General features: G+C 42.2%; 1 protein-coding gene across 6 annotated transcripts in view; it reads left to right on the forward strand.

The window, feature by feature from the left end:
• Positions 1-16418, forward strand: part of FGF14 (fibroblast growth factor 14) — a 391136-nt gene that overhangs the window by 293250 nt on the left and 81468 nt on the right. For all 6 annotated transcript variants that reach the window (XM_077343791.1, XM_077343790.1, XM_077343794.1 and 3 more), the window contains one exon: positions 13791-13901. In XM_077343791.1, coding sequence (XP_077199906.1) covers positions 13791-13901 — 111 coding nt within the window. The remainder of the gene's footprint in view (positions 1-13790; positions 13902-16418) is intronic.

Consider the following 16418-nt stretch of genomic DNA (forward strand, 5'->3'; position numbering starts at 1 on the left):
AAAAAGGGGGGAGAGATGTCTCAGGCTCTGATGTTATACCCCCAGCCATTTAAACATAGATCATGGTAGTGTGTAGAGTTGGATATGAGCTGCTGAGAGATTGTGAGACCTGGAACGACTGTACCCAGTTTTATGTTATTTGTATTTATTTTCTCAATTTTTATGCCGCCCTTCCCTGAGTTCCCAGTGTGGCTAACAGCATATCAAACATTGTGATATGTGCTAATAACAAAATCTTATTGATGATTCTGCGATCAAGGGCAACAGTTCAAGCTGAAACCCCAGAATCAATGCCATAAAGCCCAGCATCCCCCCCCCCCACATTCACACACAGAGCCAAACAAGGAGTGGCCCTTGCCCTGTGTGAGTTGGGCAGGAAATGATGTCACCACAGAAGCCAGAGGGCCTCTTCCTGGACACAGCAGGTGTGAGCAGTGACAAGAATCTACCCTTCTTCTCTCCATTCCTTTGGGGGAGGGGCTATAGGCAGTTCCATCCCAACATAGATCCTGCTGCAGCTTCCCCTGTTTCCCATCCCTGGTTATATTACTTGCTTTTGAATCTTCAGACTAAATGATAGGTTGACTGATTCAATTTAAACCATTTATAAGTCTTCTCTCAGAAAACAAAAGTTAAATCAGATAACAGGATTCTCAAAAAGCAACGCAGCAGAATTAAGACAAGCAGCAGAAAAATCCTTCAAAAACAATGCATGTATCAACTACCCAGAACTACCTACAATCTCTATCATTTATAATGAATCATCAAGGTTTGTCATCTAGAATAGTGGTCCGCAACCTTTTACAGGCTGCGGACCGGCGGCAGCAGAGAGGATGATTGCCCGGCCGCGCATGCCACGCATGCACGGCCCTGCTTCCCTCTCCCCCCCCCCTCCCACAGTAAGAAGCTTGCCGGGCCACAAGCTTTCGGCCTGGGAAGTTTCCTACTGTTGGGGGGGGCGGGGAGAGGGAACCGTGGCCCAGTGCCAGGGCCTTCATGGCCCCGACACCGGGCCACGGCCCTGTGGTTGGGGACCACCGATCTAGAACAGCCTTTCTCTCTCTCTTTTTTCTGTTGAGAAACCCCTGAAACATTCTTCAGGCTTTCAGAAACCCCAGAAGTGGTGCCATCATGCAGAATATGGTTGGGAAGCATAGCTGTGTACAAGCCCATCTGGGGTCCCTTCCCTTCCCATCCCCTCCAGGTTCATCACTGGCCCTTTTGGGAGTGGGGAGGTGGGTTGACATGGCCATATATGGTCATATCACCTGATAGGTGCTTAACAAAAATTTTAAATATATTAAAATCAATTAACTTTCACCCATTCAGGAAGCCCTTCCAGGGCCATCAAGATACCCCAGGGTTTCAGAAAACCCTGATTGAGAAAGCCCAATCTAGAATGACAAATGTACTTTCTTGCCTTGTTTTAGATCATGGGTTGCTTGCATGTTTAGAACAGTTGAATAGATTTGAAAGAGAAACATTCGTCTCTGTGATATCATTGACCTGGAGTCTGTATGAGAGAGTATGCTAATTCATTAAACTGCAGAAGCATGTTGGAGATGAATGCTGATAGCAATTCAGACCTTTGTTGGCATCTATTAGTGTTCTAATTACATATCATTTCTTCTCAGGGGGCATGAATGCACTTGATTACAATATAATATAAATTGTTCCCTATGGGAGTTTGTCTCTTTGGCTGTCCATAGAGAGTTATGTTTTATTACGAGTTTGACTGTCTTGATTATTTTGAGTGAGCTTATCACTATGGTTTTGCATGACTTGGCACTTGACAGAAGACCTTAATGATCTTTAACGGCAGGAGAACTCTCTACAGCCTTTAGAATATCACACTCTTCAAACATGGTGGTAAGGACAAGGAAATGCTGGGAGGAGGATGAATTTAGGCACACACAGAAAGCACACTTAGTTGGGTACAACAACAGAATGTATATTTTTTTTAATTGCAAGAGAATAAATTCATATCCTTATGCCTCAACCTGAAAAACCATCTGTCCCCTAATTAGGGTTGCCAACCTCTAGATGGTGGCTGGAGATATCCTGGGGTTGCCACTGATCTCCAGGCAACACAGATAAGTTCACCTGGAGAAAATGACTGTTTTGAAGGTGGACTCCATGGCATTATATACCACTGAAGACCCTCCCCTCATCAAACCCCACCATCTTCTGGTTCCACCCTCAAAATCTCCAGCTATTTTCCAACCCGGAGATGGCTATCCTATCCCTAATGCAATATATTTATTTTCAATCTATTCTAAGTTGTAATTCCTTCTGGTCAAGAACACCTACACCTCTATATTAGGGACAATATCTGGCACAATTAAATGCTGAGTAGTAGTATTAACAGCAGAATGTCCCATTTTTCTGGTTTGGTGAGCCTACGAATAATATTTTATTTATTTATTTATTTATTTATATTTTAACTTATATGCCACTGCTCTCAAAGACTCACAGTGGTTTACAGTAAAGGAATAAAACAACAACCCTTAGAATCCCCAGACATAAAAGATTGCAATTCAATAAAATTAGCCCACCATCTCCTTGCCTGTCCAGCTTGTAGTCCGGAGCTCTTTCATTAGGAGAGAGGGTCCTGATCTCATTGGTTCTAGGGGATCCCGATGGTAACTCCGGGACCACAGCTTTACCTTAACCATACGCCTGGTGGAAGAGCTCTATCTTACAGGCCCTGAAGAAAGCTGGTAACTCTGACCAAGCCCTCAGCTCTTCCAGGAGCTCATTCCACCAGGTTGGGGCTAGGGCCAGGCGAATGTCCTGTGGGACATTGTTATGAAGTATTTATACCATGCCATTTATTTATTTGCAGTTCAGTTGTAGCTTGGATATCAGTGGCATCTATAGATAAAATTCTGTACAATAGCCAACCACGTGGGAAGCAGTCTAAGGAAGGACTAAGCATGTGGTAGAAAATGAAGGCCAGGCAAGTGATTTTTTTATACTATACTGAGTCAGCAGTGTTCAAGTACACATGTCAGTGTGTTACTGTACGGATGGTTTGGTGCTAACTACAAATACCAATCATCCTGCCATGGCAGATTTAGCCTACCAAAGGAATGTTATTCAACCCATCTGTGACTGAGAACACAGACCCTAAAGTCTGAGCCATGATGCTTTATAAAACAGAGTTCTTTCTTGCCCACACAGTAAATGCAGTCAGTATATTCGTATATCTGCAAATAATTCTTAAATCCCTCTCCTTACTTGTCACAATTCATATAAATCCCCACCACCAACAAGTAGTGGGTTGTCCTCTACCCATGTCCTCCACAGAGCTCTCCAGCCACATGCAATCACAGATGGTGTCTATGGTCCCCACCCTTGACAACCATGTGATAGTTTGGCCCACCCAAGCAAGCTGTAGTTGTAGGTGTTATGCTCACAGTCATAGCCAATGCATGAAGGAGGAGGAAGAAGAGGAGGAGGAGGAGGAGGAGAATTAGAAGAGTTGGTGCTTACCGTATATATTCTCATATAAGCCGACCCGCATATAAGCCGAGGCACCTAATTACACCACAAAATGCTGGAAAAATGTATTGACTCATATATAAGCCGAGGGTGGTATTTGAATAGTGGCTTTTTCTCCTTTCCTTTCCTCCCCTCCCCTCCCCCCTGTTTTGGGCAGGATTTTTTCCTTTTTCTTCCCACCCTCCTCTTCCCTCCTCTTTCCTTCTGACTCCTCTTGCCTTTATTCCTCCATCTAAGGGTGTTTCCTCCTTCTCCTCTCTGTTCTCCCTCTGAGACAGAGGCTTCAGAGCTTCCGGCAACACATGCTAGCCTCGTGCTAGCCGTTAAGGCAGTGAGGAGGGGAGGCAGAGACTGCTCTTTCCCTCCCAGGCTTGCTGCGTCTCAGCTGTTCCTGCCTCTGCTTCTTCAGGCAACTATATTTGTCTCCCACTCCACCTGCCTGACTAGTCTGGAAGTTGTTTTTTAATACCCGCATATAAGCCGAGGGGGACTTTTTCAGCTTAAAAAAAGGGCTGAAAAACTCGGCTTATATGCAAGTATATATGGTATATGCCGCTTTTCTCTACCTGAAGGAGTCTCAAAGTGGCTTACAGTCACCTTCCCTTTCCTCTCCCCACAACAGGCACCCCACAACAGGCACTCCCCACAACAGGCCCTGATATTACTGCTCGGTCAGAACAGCTTTATCAGTGCTGTGGCGAGCCCAGGGTCACCCAGCTGGCTGCATGTGGGGGAGTGCAGAATTGAACCCGGCTCACCAGATTAGAAGTCCACACTCCTAACCACTACACCAAGCTGGTTCTCTAGGAGGAGGAGAATAAGAAGAGGAGAAGGAGTTGGTTTTTCATACCCGACTTTTCACTTTCCAAACAAATCTCAAGGTAGTTTACAATAGCCTTCCCTTCCTCTCCCTACAACAGACACCATGTAAGGTAGGTGAGGCTGAGAGAGTTCTGACAGGGCTACTTGGTCAAAACAGCACTACCAGGGATTGACAAGCCCAAGGTCATCCAGTTGGCTGCATGTGGAGGAGCAGTTTGCCAGATTAGAAGTCACCAGTCCTGAATCACCATTCTGAAAGTTAGCAATGAGGACCTTAGCATAGTCTATTGCTCCTTACATGTGTTTGTTTATTAAGTTTATTTATAGCCAGGCTTTCTTACCGAGACTAAGGGCAGATTACAAAGTACAGGGGGAGAAATGTCAACATACAGTATAGGTTCCTCACTGAATAGTGCAAAATTAAATGACAATGGGAACAGTGAACTGCCTAGGTTGACATAGTGCAAGCAGTGCAGAAGGTGGGATTGTACGGCGATACAACGCAATGTAGTACCCGTTCCCCACTCTCATATGAAGGTGCCCATCTATCCCACTATGGTTCTTATTCCACTACAAGAACACCCTTCTGAATATCTGTGCTTTGCACATTCAGTGGAATTATTATATTGTGGGAGCCTCGTCCTCAGGCAGGCCATTCCACAAGGCAGAAGCCCCCACATACCATGTGTGAGTGGGACATTGCTTTGCAAGGAAGACCCCTCCAACTGTCCTTGTTGGGGGGTGGCTGTGTGAAATCTTCTGAGGTCAACTCACAAGATGACGTGCCATTAATTTTCAGTGCCCACAGTATATAGCAGTTTCATTTGTTTCATCTAAGAAACGTTTCTTTTCATGGGATAGGATAAAAAGTTCACTGGAAATGACAGACCACCAAAGTCAAATGAGTGGTCATATGAAAAGAGGCAGTGTGGTAAAGGAAAGAAATGTAGCTGTCTCTCCTGTTATGAGTCATATTAAATGATGGTGGCAGGGAAGCAAGCGCATCTGAATGCTAACGTGTGATATCCTTTCTCTTCCTAAAAGTTATTATTCCCCCAAAGTAGTTGGAAAGGCAGGGCACAAATTTACAGCTGATACTTTTCCTTCTCTTGTCACATTTCCTCACTAGTTTCCCACCTTCCTACTTGGTATGTGACATTTGTCCTAACTTATCTCCCTGAAGGTGATCCTCTTAGTTATTCTGATATGATCACCGTCATTTTCATTATCAGGACTGATGGACAGGATCTTGACCCGTGGATAAAGAAAATGTGCCACAGAAGAAACTTGTAATTAAATCCTGGAACGGGAGAGCAGCTAAGAGTCTGGATCGTACATATGCCTCCCTCTTTGGTTCACATACTTCAGTAGCACATCTGTGCCTACCTGACCTGCATTTGTTACATAATCCATGGCTCCACATTTATTTGCATTTATAAGGGCTGATTCAACATCAGTTATTCTGTCAAGGAAACCGTGTCTGCCCAGAATTCTCTTCCATTCACCAAGGAGAATTCTGGGGCCATATTGTGGGCATGATGAGCCACACTATCTAGTGTGGGTGGAGAGGGCCATCCAGAATGCACCCACCACTCACTATTGTGGTTATATTCAGGGAAGATCAGTAACAGTGGGCTAAAAATTTTTTCAGGTAGTTGTTTTGCCTGCTGTGCCGTGAAAAACTCTGAATTTTTTTTGAGAAACCCCAGTTTTCTCTAGAACGCAGCTGAAAAATCATATCTTCCAGCAGTTTATCCTGCTTACCCCCTCACCCATGTTGCCAAGGCAGTATGTCTTTCACACACGGAAACAAAACCATAATGTTAGTTATCTAACAATAGCACCAAGGTTTAAAGTGCCTTTTGTTGTCCTTCTGTTTCCTTGGAACAAAGCAGGTTTCAGCAAAAGACAAGGGATCTAAAGGATTCTATAGTTGATGATGGCTGGAGCTGAGGTATGGGGGAGATTATAGGAACCATCTGTCCTCCTCGCCTTCTCACCCAGGAAAACAGTATGCATTTGTGATAACATCCATTTCCCCCTCTATACTTTTTCAATTCAATAATTTCCCTCCTCCCCCCTTTTAAAGGTAGCGCATTTTCTTCTCCCACTTTCCTGCCTTTAAGACTGTCGGTTTTTCTTTTTATTTAGGATGATGATGACAATGTTGCACCAGAGAGAAATATTAAAATAGTTTTTGTTCATTATATCTTCAGCCTGTGCAGGACTGATATTCTCTTTGTGTTCTGCCTTTTCATTTAAAAAAGGTCAAACTACTCTTATTTTATTGTGCAGTGTTTTTTTTATTTAAAGGACACAAACAGCAAAAAAAAGAAGCTTTTCTATTGGCACAATGTATGATTATAAAATCACAGAACTGTGGGCTTTGTTGGGACTTGACAGTCGTCTGATTCAGCTTCCTTATGTTAATATTCGAATTCTAAATAAAATATCCAAATCCCTAAGGGATTAGCCTATATTATTGTTGTTAAAAGCAGCCTTATCCATCTCCCATTGAACAGCCTCCAGAAATGGGAGGGACCCCTTTTTTTGTATCCGAAGCAGAATTACACCCTTCTAAACTGACTGACTTCAGTGGGTTTAGGACTGCACTCTAATTCATTTAAATCAATGCTACTGAAATCAAGTCTCATATTCTGAGTATTAATTTGTGTCACCTATCCTTACAGCATAATAAAGTTTCCCTTGCCATAGGGTTCCTGGCAGACATTCTAAGTTGATTGCAAAGGGATTGCCATATTCCTCTGTAATAACGAAATGAAACAAAAATCTAGGTATTGTTTTAGTCTAAACTTAGATGTTCAGTAATCTACATCATATCAAGACTTTTCAAATCTCTTAAAAGGAAATCTTAGCAGAAAGAAGTATGGATTTAAATTTTCAGCAGTATATTAAAATATAGTTTTGGGGGTAGGAGAGATGTACTGTCAAAGATCAATTGATTCCTCAGCTGCAGCTACCTCCACAAATTGCATATAATGGTTGTATTAAACATATATTCTCTCTTATGCCAATAAATACACCTGTATTGATGTCCTTATCTGTAGCCTTTGGTATCTTTCTGCAATTGGGGATTCCTCTTGATTCACCTCTGTTTCATTGATCCATTCCGACAAAGAGCCAAACCCATTCTGGATGTGTTGAAGCCTGATTCTTATGAACAAATGCACAACAGATCTAAAACAAAATCTAATTTGCTTGATTGTCTCATTCCACACTTCACTGAGGTGATGGTAAAATAGTAACGGAAGGATGTATCAAAATTGTGTTTAGGATTAATCCAGAATAGTTGAATCAGTTCCCCAGATAGCCCATGGACACCTAGAAAATCGATATGGACTGGATCCAAATTAAACCTGTTGGGTCTGTTTCACTCTTTTCTTGATCCAGTCCATTGCAGGCATACTGTATTTGCCGGCGTATAAGACGACCCCCCCAACATTTCCACTCAAAATATAGAGTTTATTACATTACATTACATTACAGTACTATGGGCCACTATGGGTAGCTATGTCTATCCCAACTGAAGTGCACCCGGCGTATAGGACGACTCCCCCCCCCCCACTTGGAGGCATGTTTTTCAGGGGGAAAAAGTAGTCTTATATGCCAGCAAATACTGTATATCTTCTCTGTTGTCCCTCCATCATCGCTTTCTCACTATGGGTGGGTGATTGGTACGGTTCAGTTTACTGCAGTGAATGCTATAGTGGAGCCTGGAGCGTTGTATGGTATATTCAGGGATGCAGAGACCAATGCCAAACACCTTCCCGTGATTCTCAACATATCTAAAGATACCAGACATGAAGGTGTGACAAGAACATCCACATTCAGGAATGGTGTCCCTACCAGCACTCTTTCTGTTATTGTTCACCGAATATTAAGACACAGCACAAAGTGAAAAGTCATTCCCCCACCACTAGTGACACATGCAAGGATTTGCAGGGACGTTAGGGCTGACGCTAAAGCAATGGCAGCAGACCAGAGCTTGGACCCTTCAGCTGCATTTGAAAACTATTCTGGACAGGTTGAAGCCTGATCCAAAGTTGATCCATGGAAGATTGACGCCCTCTCCCACAGAATCTGTTGTCTAAGCATTACATGATGGATTTTTCTCTATTGCTCTGAGGCACCCATATAAATGGCCCTCACTTGAATACAAATAGCTTCAACTGGAATTCGCAGGAAAGGTCTCATATCTACTCCGTTTATCTTATTGTCCCTGGACTTGCCTTTTCTTTCTGCCAGCAATACTGAAAGAATATTAGGCACAGTGTCTTAAAATCGTTCAACAACACAAACAGCTGCGCTTAGGTACAGTGTTTTCCTTTAACATTACTACATTTTCTCAGAACCTGATGAATAAATAGAGACAAAGTTTATAGGGGAAAAACAGTTGGTTGTCAACAATAGGAATATATTTGATCAAAAAGAAATGAAAAACATTTAAAATGTACTTTTCGTTTGCAGATTTCTCAAAATCAGTGCCGATGACTAACTGAGCAACTACTCATATGCTTATATTATTTTATTATTTGAGTGAAAATAATTCCCATTGGCAATGTGATCATCATGGTGGGAGAGGTGCCTGCTTTAACCCCTATTTTTTGCATGTGCTAATATGCACCCTAGTTTCACTCCTACACTCACTTTGCTTTGAGTAAGCTCAGTTGAACTCAATGATACTTTTGAGCAAACAGACGTAAGGATTGAGTACCACGTACAAGAGAAAACCTAGCACAGGCCTTTTGTCTCTGCTTGGCAAGGCTTTATAATTTGTTTTTAATTGATTGTGTGGCACGTACTGTTAGAGGGAGAAGAAGGGTAGGTATGCATTGCCAAAATATTGCTGTAAAACAGACTGGGAAAGCCTTGCATTTTGGCAGAGTACACAAATTCAAATAAAATGCTGACCCTGTTTGCTCTGTAATGCCTCCGTGTGACACTTATTGCAGATTCCTGGTGAAACCAGTTTGCAAGCAAGTAGAATTTTCTGCTTTGTCACATCATTCGCAGTGCAATCCCCTCCTCCCCTGTCCCTGCATGCAGGTACGTTTTCCCCTGTCAATACGTGCAAATACAAAATTCTGGGCAAGTAATGTGAGTGGTTCGTTTCCATATTTCATGCAATTGACATATTAACAAGAAATAGGACCACATGCAGTGCAGTACGTTCTGTGAATATGCCAGCAGCATTTTGGAGCGATGCGTTTGCATATCTAAATAGAAAGAATATACCACTTCATTTCATATGCTCTTATGCATTCTGGCAAGGAGTAAATGAAGTTAATAACAAGTTAAGGAACCCTGCCACTCTGTATTATAGAAGAAGTTTCCTGTACATAACAATAGAAAATTGGCTATGATTCAAATTTTTATACTTAGCATTGCAAATTAGGCTACTGTCCTTCCCCAATCGGGCTGCTCACGGCTAATCTGGAATACTTTATTTTTCTGTGGAATTTTTCCAGGTGTTGTACCAATTAAAATTCTGAAGGGACTTCTGAAAGGCTGTAGCCAAAATGATTCCCATGGGTCCCTGATACTGGTAGAATTGCCAGGTTACAAAAACCTTTGCCAAGGTTCTGTAGGCTACAGATTTTCCTGCTCACAAACAGCCCACACCTGAAGCTTTGGGATAAAAACATGGTTTATGTGACGCTTAGGTCAAACTGGCATGGAAAATGAATGACATATTAAAAAGGTGACAGTCACCATCATATGAAAGAGTGAACCAACTGAATTACCTTTCCTTAGCGAGCTATTGATGTTCTTGTATATAGAGATCTGTTTTCTCATCTGACTATCATTTCTGCTTTCAGCCTCTTGGCTCGAGGAAGATTTGTAACCTACAAAAGTTCACTGATTCATAGATCCTTCTGAGTTTAGTAACTACACTGACGTCGATGAGCTAAATTCTTCGCATGTTGTAAACAGGTTGACAAATGGGTCTGTCACATTGTTATGTCTCTGTACTTTCAGGATGTGGCTAAATTAAAATGGATTACATGATTTAATGTTCATGGAGGGTTTGTTCATGCGTGGCAATTTTGGAATTACAGCGTTCCATGACTGATGGTGGTGTTCCTCCACTTGTTGATTATGCCCTTGGTAGAAAACTATAGAATATTAGATCCTCCAGTGAAGGAGAAGGGGGGAAGTTATTGCCCAAACTGTTCCTTAAAGGTTGGAAGTTTTTGTCTTACAAGCTTAATGTGCAGAGATACAAGTTATAGAAACCAGGGAGATGAGCAGCAGTAAGTTATTCATTCTGAAGGGTTTGCACATGAATTGAGAACATTCAGTTTACACTGCAAAATAAGGCCTTTAAAAAAAAAACACTTGAAAATGAAGTAATTACTGCAAGGCCTCATGTTTGTGCTTAGCTACTCTATATTATAAAATCAATTTTTTTTAAAAGGTCTAGTTGGCATTACATTCCACAGTCACAAATGTTCATTATCACATTGTTTTGAGTCTGTAAGTGAAGAAAGGTGGGTTACAATGCAATAATAACAAACAATTTTCAAAAGGTGGAATACAAGACAGCGGCAAATGGTTGATGCACCAGCATTCAAGCACCTTTTAGGACAGTGGTAGGCTGCTGAGCATAGCCCATTTATGAATATAGATCGATGCCACTACAGGGCCCATACTGGCCTGGTTTGTTCCCCCAGCCAGGGGGCAAGGGCAATGGAGGATCTGGATATACCAACTCTGTCATAGAGTTTCTTGCCGCAGGTTGGTTTACCCTTCCCCCCCCCCATCATGTGAGATTAGCTGGTTGCCCTTGGTGGGCCAAGGAAGCAGTTATTTGGGCTTCCTTCAAATTGACACAGAAGGAGACCTTTTCCTCACAATGATCCAATGGGTTTGGAACCCTCATAATTAGGCCTGGTCTTTTGACTGGTTAGGATATAACTAGCAAGGGCAAGACTTCGTAGTTAGTTACAGCACAAGCAGAACTGTTTTATGAGCATCCCAAGACGCATTTAACAATGGAAGACTGTTCCTAAGCAACCCTATTGTACTGTGTGGCTAGGTAGGCTGGGGAGGGCATTCTAAGGGATGCCAACCTCCAGATGGATTTAGGGATCCCCTGGAATTACAACTCATTTCCAAATTTAAAAGATCAGTTCCCTTGGAGAAAATGGCAGCTTGGGAGAGTAGACTCTATGACATTGTGCCCACTGAGGTCCCTGTCCTCCCCAGGCTCTACCTCCAAATCTCCATAAGTTTTGCAACCTGGACTCCACCATCCCCTACCATGGTCAAGGGTGACCTGGCAACCCAGGAGTATTCTCTTTGTGTTGAGTGGCATCAACCAATCTCCTAATTGCTAGAGTGGCTTGTGGAAGGCTTAACATTTCTTGACAGATCCTGATTCTTCAGGCTTGGATAGATCAAAAATGTCAGTAATGGTATTAGCAAACAGAAAGTTAAAATGGTGTTCAGTGATACTCATTAGCTATAGATAAAACCTAGTTTAAGCCATGGTGACCATTGTCTTTATTCAGAGACATGGCTATGGTACCACCCTTGGATATTTTCAATCTGAGGTTGACAAAAAAATGAACATTATTCTCTCCTATCCTTTTTTGAGAGAAACTGGAATTTTCCTTTGCACTGACACAGAGAGTTGGTAATTTATTTTGAACATTGATCTTTGAAATGTGGCAAGATAGTCCATTTATCTGGAGAGGACTCCCGTCCATCAGCATTATTTTTGAAGAACATAGATCTTACTCCTCACATGGTGTGATGTGTCCTTTGGTTCTTAGGAAAGGGGGGAATCTCTTTGACCTTGACCTATATTTAATCAGAGGCAGAAGGCTGGAGAGTTTGTGAAGGAAATTAGCATAATCTGAAAACTGGGAAGTTAAAGAGGGAGAGGAAGGCTTGTCTTGGTACCAGCAGCTCAATGAAACAATTGTCCTAAATCTGCTTTGTACGATGCGTCCCACACGGGAAGAGACCATGCGCATGCCGATAATTTCACAAAGACTGCAAATTGGATGGCAGTTTGCTGGATCCAGAAAATAATGCCAGTATTTCTCCATTCATATGCATTTCATTTTTTGTAAAGCATCCAGTAATGTATTGGCCAGCTCTTCCATTTCAAGCTGATCCCTGTGCAGCTTCTTTCCCCCCCCCCCAAATTTGTACCAGCAAATGCTCTTCTGAATAAAATGCATGAATTAGGCTATCAGACATAATATATTACAAACATTATTTGTGAAATGGTAGGCCAATGAAACCCAAGTAATTCTGGCTAAGCAAGAATAGGCCAAAGGATTGAGAGTTGTCTTTCATGTGAAGAACATTTCTATTCTGATGTGGTTTGGAATTTTCTCAGATTTTTGGCCCTTTTCTTCCCAGATAGCCCCCATTATGTCATTGCTGTGTTAATAAGCTGTGAGGCCAATTTCACCCCACAAAGCAAACTATGGTAAGAAGCCTTCCTCTAGTTTAAGTGGTTCTTCCGTTCAAGTAAGAGGCATTTACGTTAGTTTACATTAGAGGGAGCTTCCTTGGGCTGGGGGAAGATTCAGACTTTTCTCAGGGGAGGGGTAGGATACATCCCAGTGTGTATCCTGGTGACAATCATCAACAAAAGATCAAATTTTAAGCAACTAAGTGAATGTTTGCAGTCTTGCCCTTAAACATATTTCCATTACAAAAAAAAAAAATATATGCCTCACTTTCTCCTTCGGGGGGGGGCACAAGGGGTCTGTACCTTACATGACTGATATTTATCAATGTAGGGATGAACAGAATAGATAAGAACTAATATTCTGAGTCCCAAATAAAAATTTGCATGAAACCAGGCTAAGCATATAATTTTAATTTATATACTGTGACGTCTCGGGGCGGTGACTGGTCCCCTCCCCAGTTTCTTATTATCTGTAACTCTTACCTACTCATTGTGATATTAACCACAAATGTTAGAGAACAGCAGGATAGTTGAAGCCTTCTCTGTCAAAGATCATATGGGCCTGACTTATTTTCGCTTCTGACTTTGTTTAGGGCAACGTTAGAAAGTTGGTCACCAGTCAACCCCTTCTGAGCTCAACACTGTCTAATTGGGTTGCTCTTTCTATTTGTGTGGGAATGACATACGCTAGACTAGGGGTAGTCAAACTGCGACCCTCCAGATGTCCATGGACTACAATTCCCAGGAGCCCCTGCCAGCATTCGCATTCGCTGGCAGGGGCTCCTGGGAATTGTAGTCCATGGACATCTGGAGGGCCGCAGTTTGACTACCCCTGCGCTAGAGTAACAAGGAGAACTCATTAAACGTTTGTATACTCTCTGTAGTAATTTGGGGGCAGACATTAAGGGCAGCAATTATGGCTGCCTCAATAATTTCCTGCTCAAATGAGAGATGTTGGAGATACCTCATGAAATGGCTTTGAGGCTAGTGACAAAATATGTTTGTCTTTCAGATCCCCAGCTCAAGGGTATAGTGACCAGGTTATATTGCAGGCAAGGATACTACTTGCAAATGCACACCGATGGAAGTCTTGACGGAACCAAGGATGACAGCAGTAATTCTAGTAAGTGATTTCTCTAGGAAACAGTGTTCGCCTCACACGTACCTTAAAGATTTGACCTTTCCAAGCTGTACATGCAAACGTGATTTTAAATAGACTGTTGATTTCTGATGTATCTTTTGGTAAAAGGGATTTGGGGGGGGGGAGGGTACCGTTTGATTACGTAAAAACACCAGCTCAAAGAGCTAAGTCTTTTTACATTTATGGATGAGAGAAAGAATCTGATCTTGTGCAAGTGATACAAGCAAAATAGGGAAGTCTCTGAGCCCTGTTTCACGTTGGATGGAACTGATTTCCAAATCCATCCAGCATAATTGCTAGTTGACCAAAAGCAAAATAGGTATCTGTTACTTGGTATTATCAGCAGCTATATTCAGTAAAAGACAGCTCTGCTGAGCTCCTGTTAAGCATAGCCACTTTTAATTTTTATGGTAATAATTGGAAATGCTTATATAGATTACAGTATTATAAAGGGCTGTTCTACCAGTATGTTATGGATATTGCTGGGTATACTCAGCCAGACTTTGCAGGCAGATTTGTAGATTTGGAAATACTATGTGCAGCTCTGATCACCATTTCTCAAAAAGGACACTGAAGAGCTGTAAAAAGAACAGAAGATGGCAACCAAGATGTTTTTTTGGGGGAGCACCTTTCCTATGAGAAAAGGCTGGAGAGTCTGGGAATTTTCAGTTTAGAAAAGAGAAGACTAAGGGGGGACATGATAGAAGTTTGTATAAAAACACACCGGATGGGGAGAGTCACTGGCCATAGTAAACTAAAGGTGACATCCACATTTAGAGGTAGTAAACCTCTGAATACCCGTACCATGAGACAACATGAGGCATTCAGCCTCAATGCCCAGTTATCGGACCCCCAGAAGAACTGGTTGGATACTGTGTGAGACAGGATTCTGGACTAGACAGACTATTGGTCTGATACAGTGGGTCTTCGTAGCCTCTATGCCCAGTTCCTGGACTCCCAGAGGAACTAGTTGGCCACTGTGTGAGGTAGGATACTGGACTAGTTGGACGGATACAGTTTGGGGTCTTATATTCTTACACAAAGAATTGGCAGCACAATACTGAAAGTGGTTCACTGAATTCTTCTGTTTTCTGGAGAATTTGAGTAGGGGGATGTTCTTGGCTTGGAAGAATTTTTATGTGGGTTGGATTTAATAGATCATAATTTGTCCAGATCCATGATTCCAGAGGCCCCTACACCATATAACATTTTGTTCACCAGGCTTGCCTGACCCCCACAGGATTGTCAGTCTCCAGGTGAGGCCTACAGATCTCTCAGAATTACAACTGTTGTCCAGGTGGCAAAGTCACCTGTTTTGGAGGCTGGACTTTATGGCTTTGTACCTAGCCAACCCTAAGCGGTGTAATAATTTAATAAGCCGAAAGTGTTTGCTAGTGATGCTTGTGTGGCTGTTCTCTGGATTTATTTAGTTCTTCTCAGTTAATGTATTTAGCTCCTCATGCAGACACAAGATTGTCTAATCTCCAAAATGAAAGCCAAGTAATACTAAAAGTAGTATTAACATAAATCAAAATAACAGTGTAGAATTTTGCAAAATTTGTTGGCAGAGTAGGTTGTGTTATTTTGGTTGATAATAATAAAAAATACACGTTTTTAAATTTTGGATCTTCTATAGGCAAATAAAGATGTCTAATTTTTAAGCCTTATTAATCTTTATTAATTCATTTGTTGAGGTTCAACAAGCAGCTTACTTGTACATAAGTGTCATAAATATAGTTCTAGTAGTGTAGCAGATCCATCAGATCCATAAACTACAAACAAAAATAAAAACCTCAAAGAAATCCCAAACAAGCACACATCCCCTAGTAACGCTATACTTGTTCTTATTGTGTTCTAGCTTCCCCCTGCCCTACCACAATTCACGATAACCCCAAATATTCTCAGGGTACATTCCAGTGCATGTTTTAGGCTTGTTTTCTATTCCTCTTGGGCATATATCTTGAGTTCATCACTCATGGAAAGCAACAATGAGCAAGTTGCATATGTATTATTTTGGTGTGAACATTGGTCTATGTTGTGGTTGTGATTTCAGGTCTTATTTGCTACTAGGGGCAAAGCCCCTTGTACCAGGAATACAATGGGCACTAGCACACATGCCTGCCCTGGGCCTTTCCTGGGAGCTGACCCTCCCTCTGCCCCGTTCCCTGCTGAATCTTGAGATCCAGCATGTTAGGCGTGATTAAACAGTAGGAGACTCTAATCTCAAGAGCCCAGTTTGATCCCCCACTTCTCCTCCTTGTGCAGCCAGCTGGGTTGCCAACCTCTAGGTGGGGGCTTGCAGATTCAGGAATAACAACTGGTCTCCAGGCACCAGTTCTTCTGGAGAAGATGGCTAGGAGGGAGGGAGGGAGAGCAGAGACCATGCTGTGTCCCATGAGGCTGGTGGGCAGCCTTTACTCTTTCTCCCAGCCACCCCCTGGACTCAACAACAACAACAACCTTTATTGGCATAAAAAATAAGACAAATCAAAATACAGT

Source organism: Paroedura picta, chromosome 6 (assembly GCF_049243985.1).
Source record: "Paroedura picta isolate Pp20150507F chromosome 6, Ppicta_v3.0, whole genome shotgun sequence".
Taxonomy (NCBI): domain Eukaryota; kingdom Metazoa; phylum Chordata; class Lepidosauria; order Squamata; family Gekkonidae; genus Paroedura; species Paroedura picta.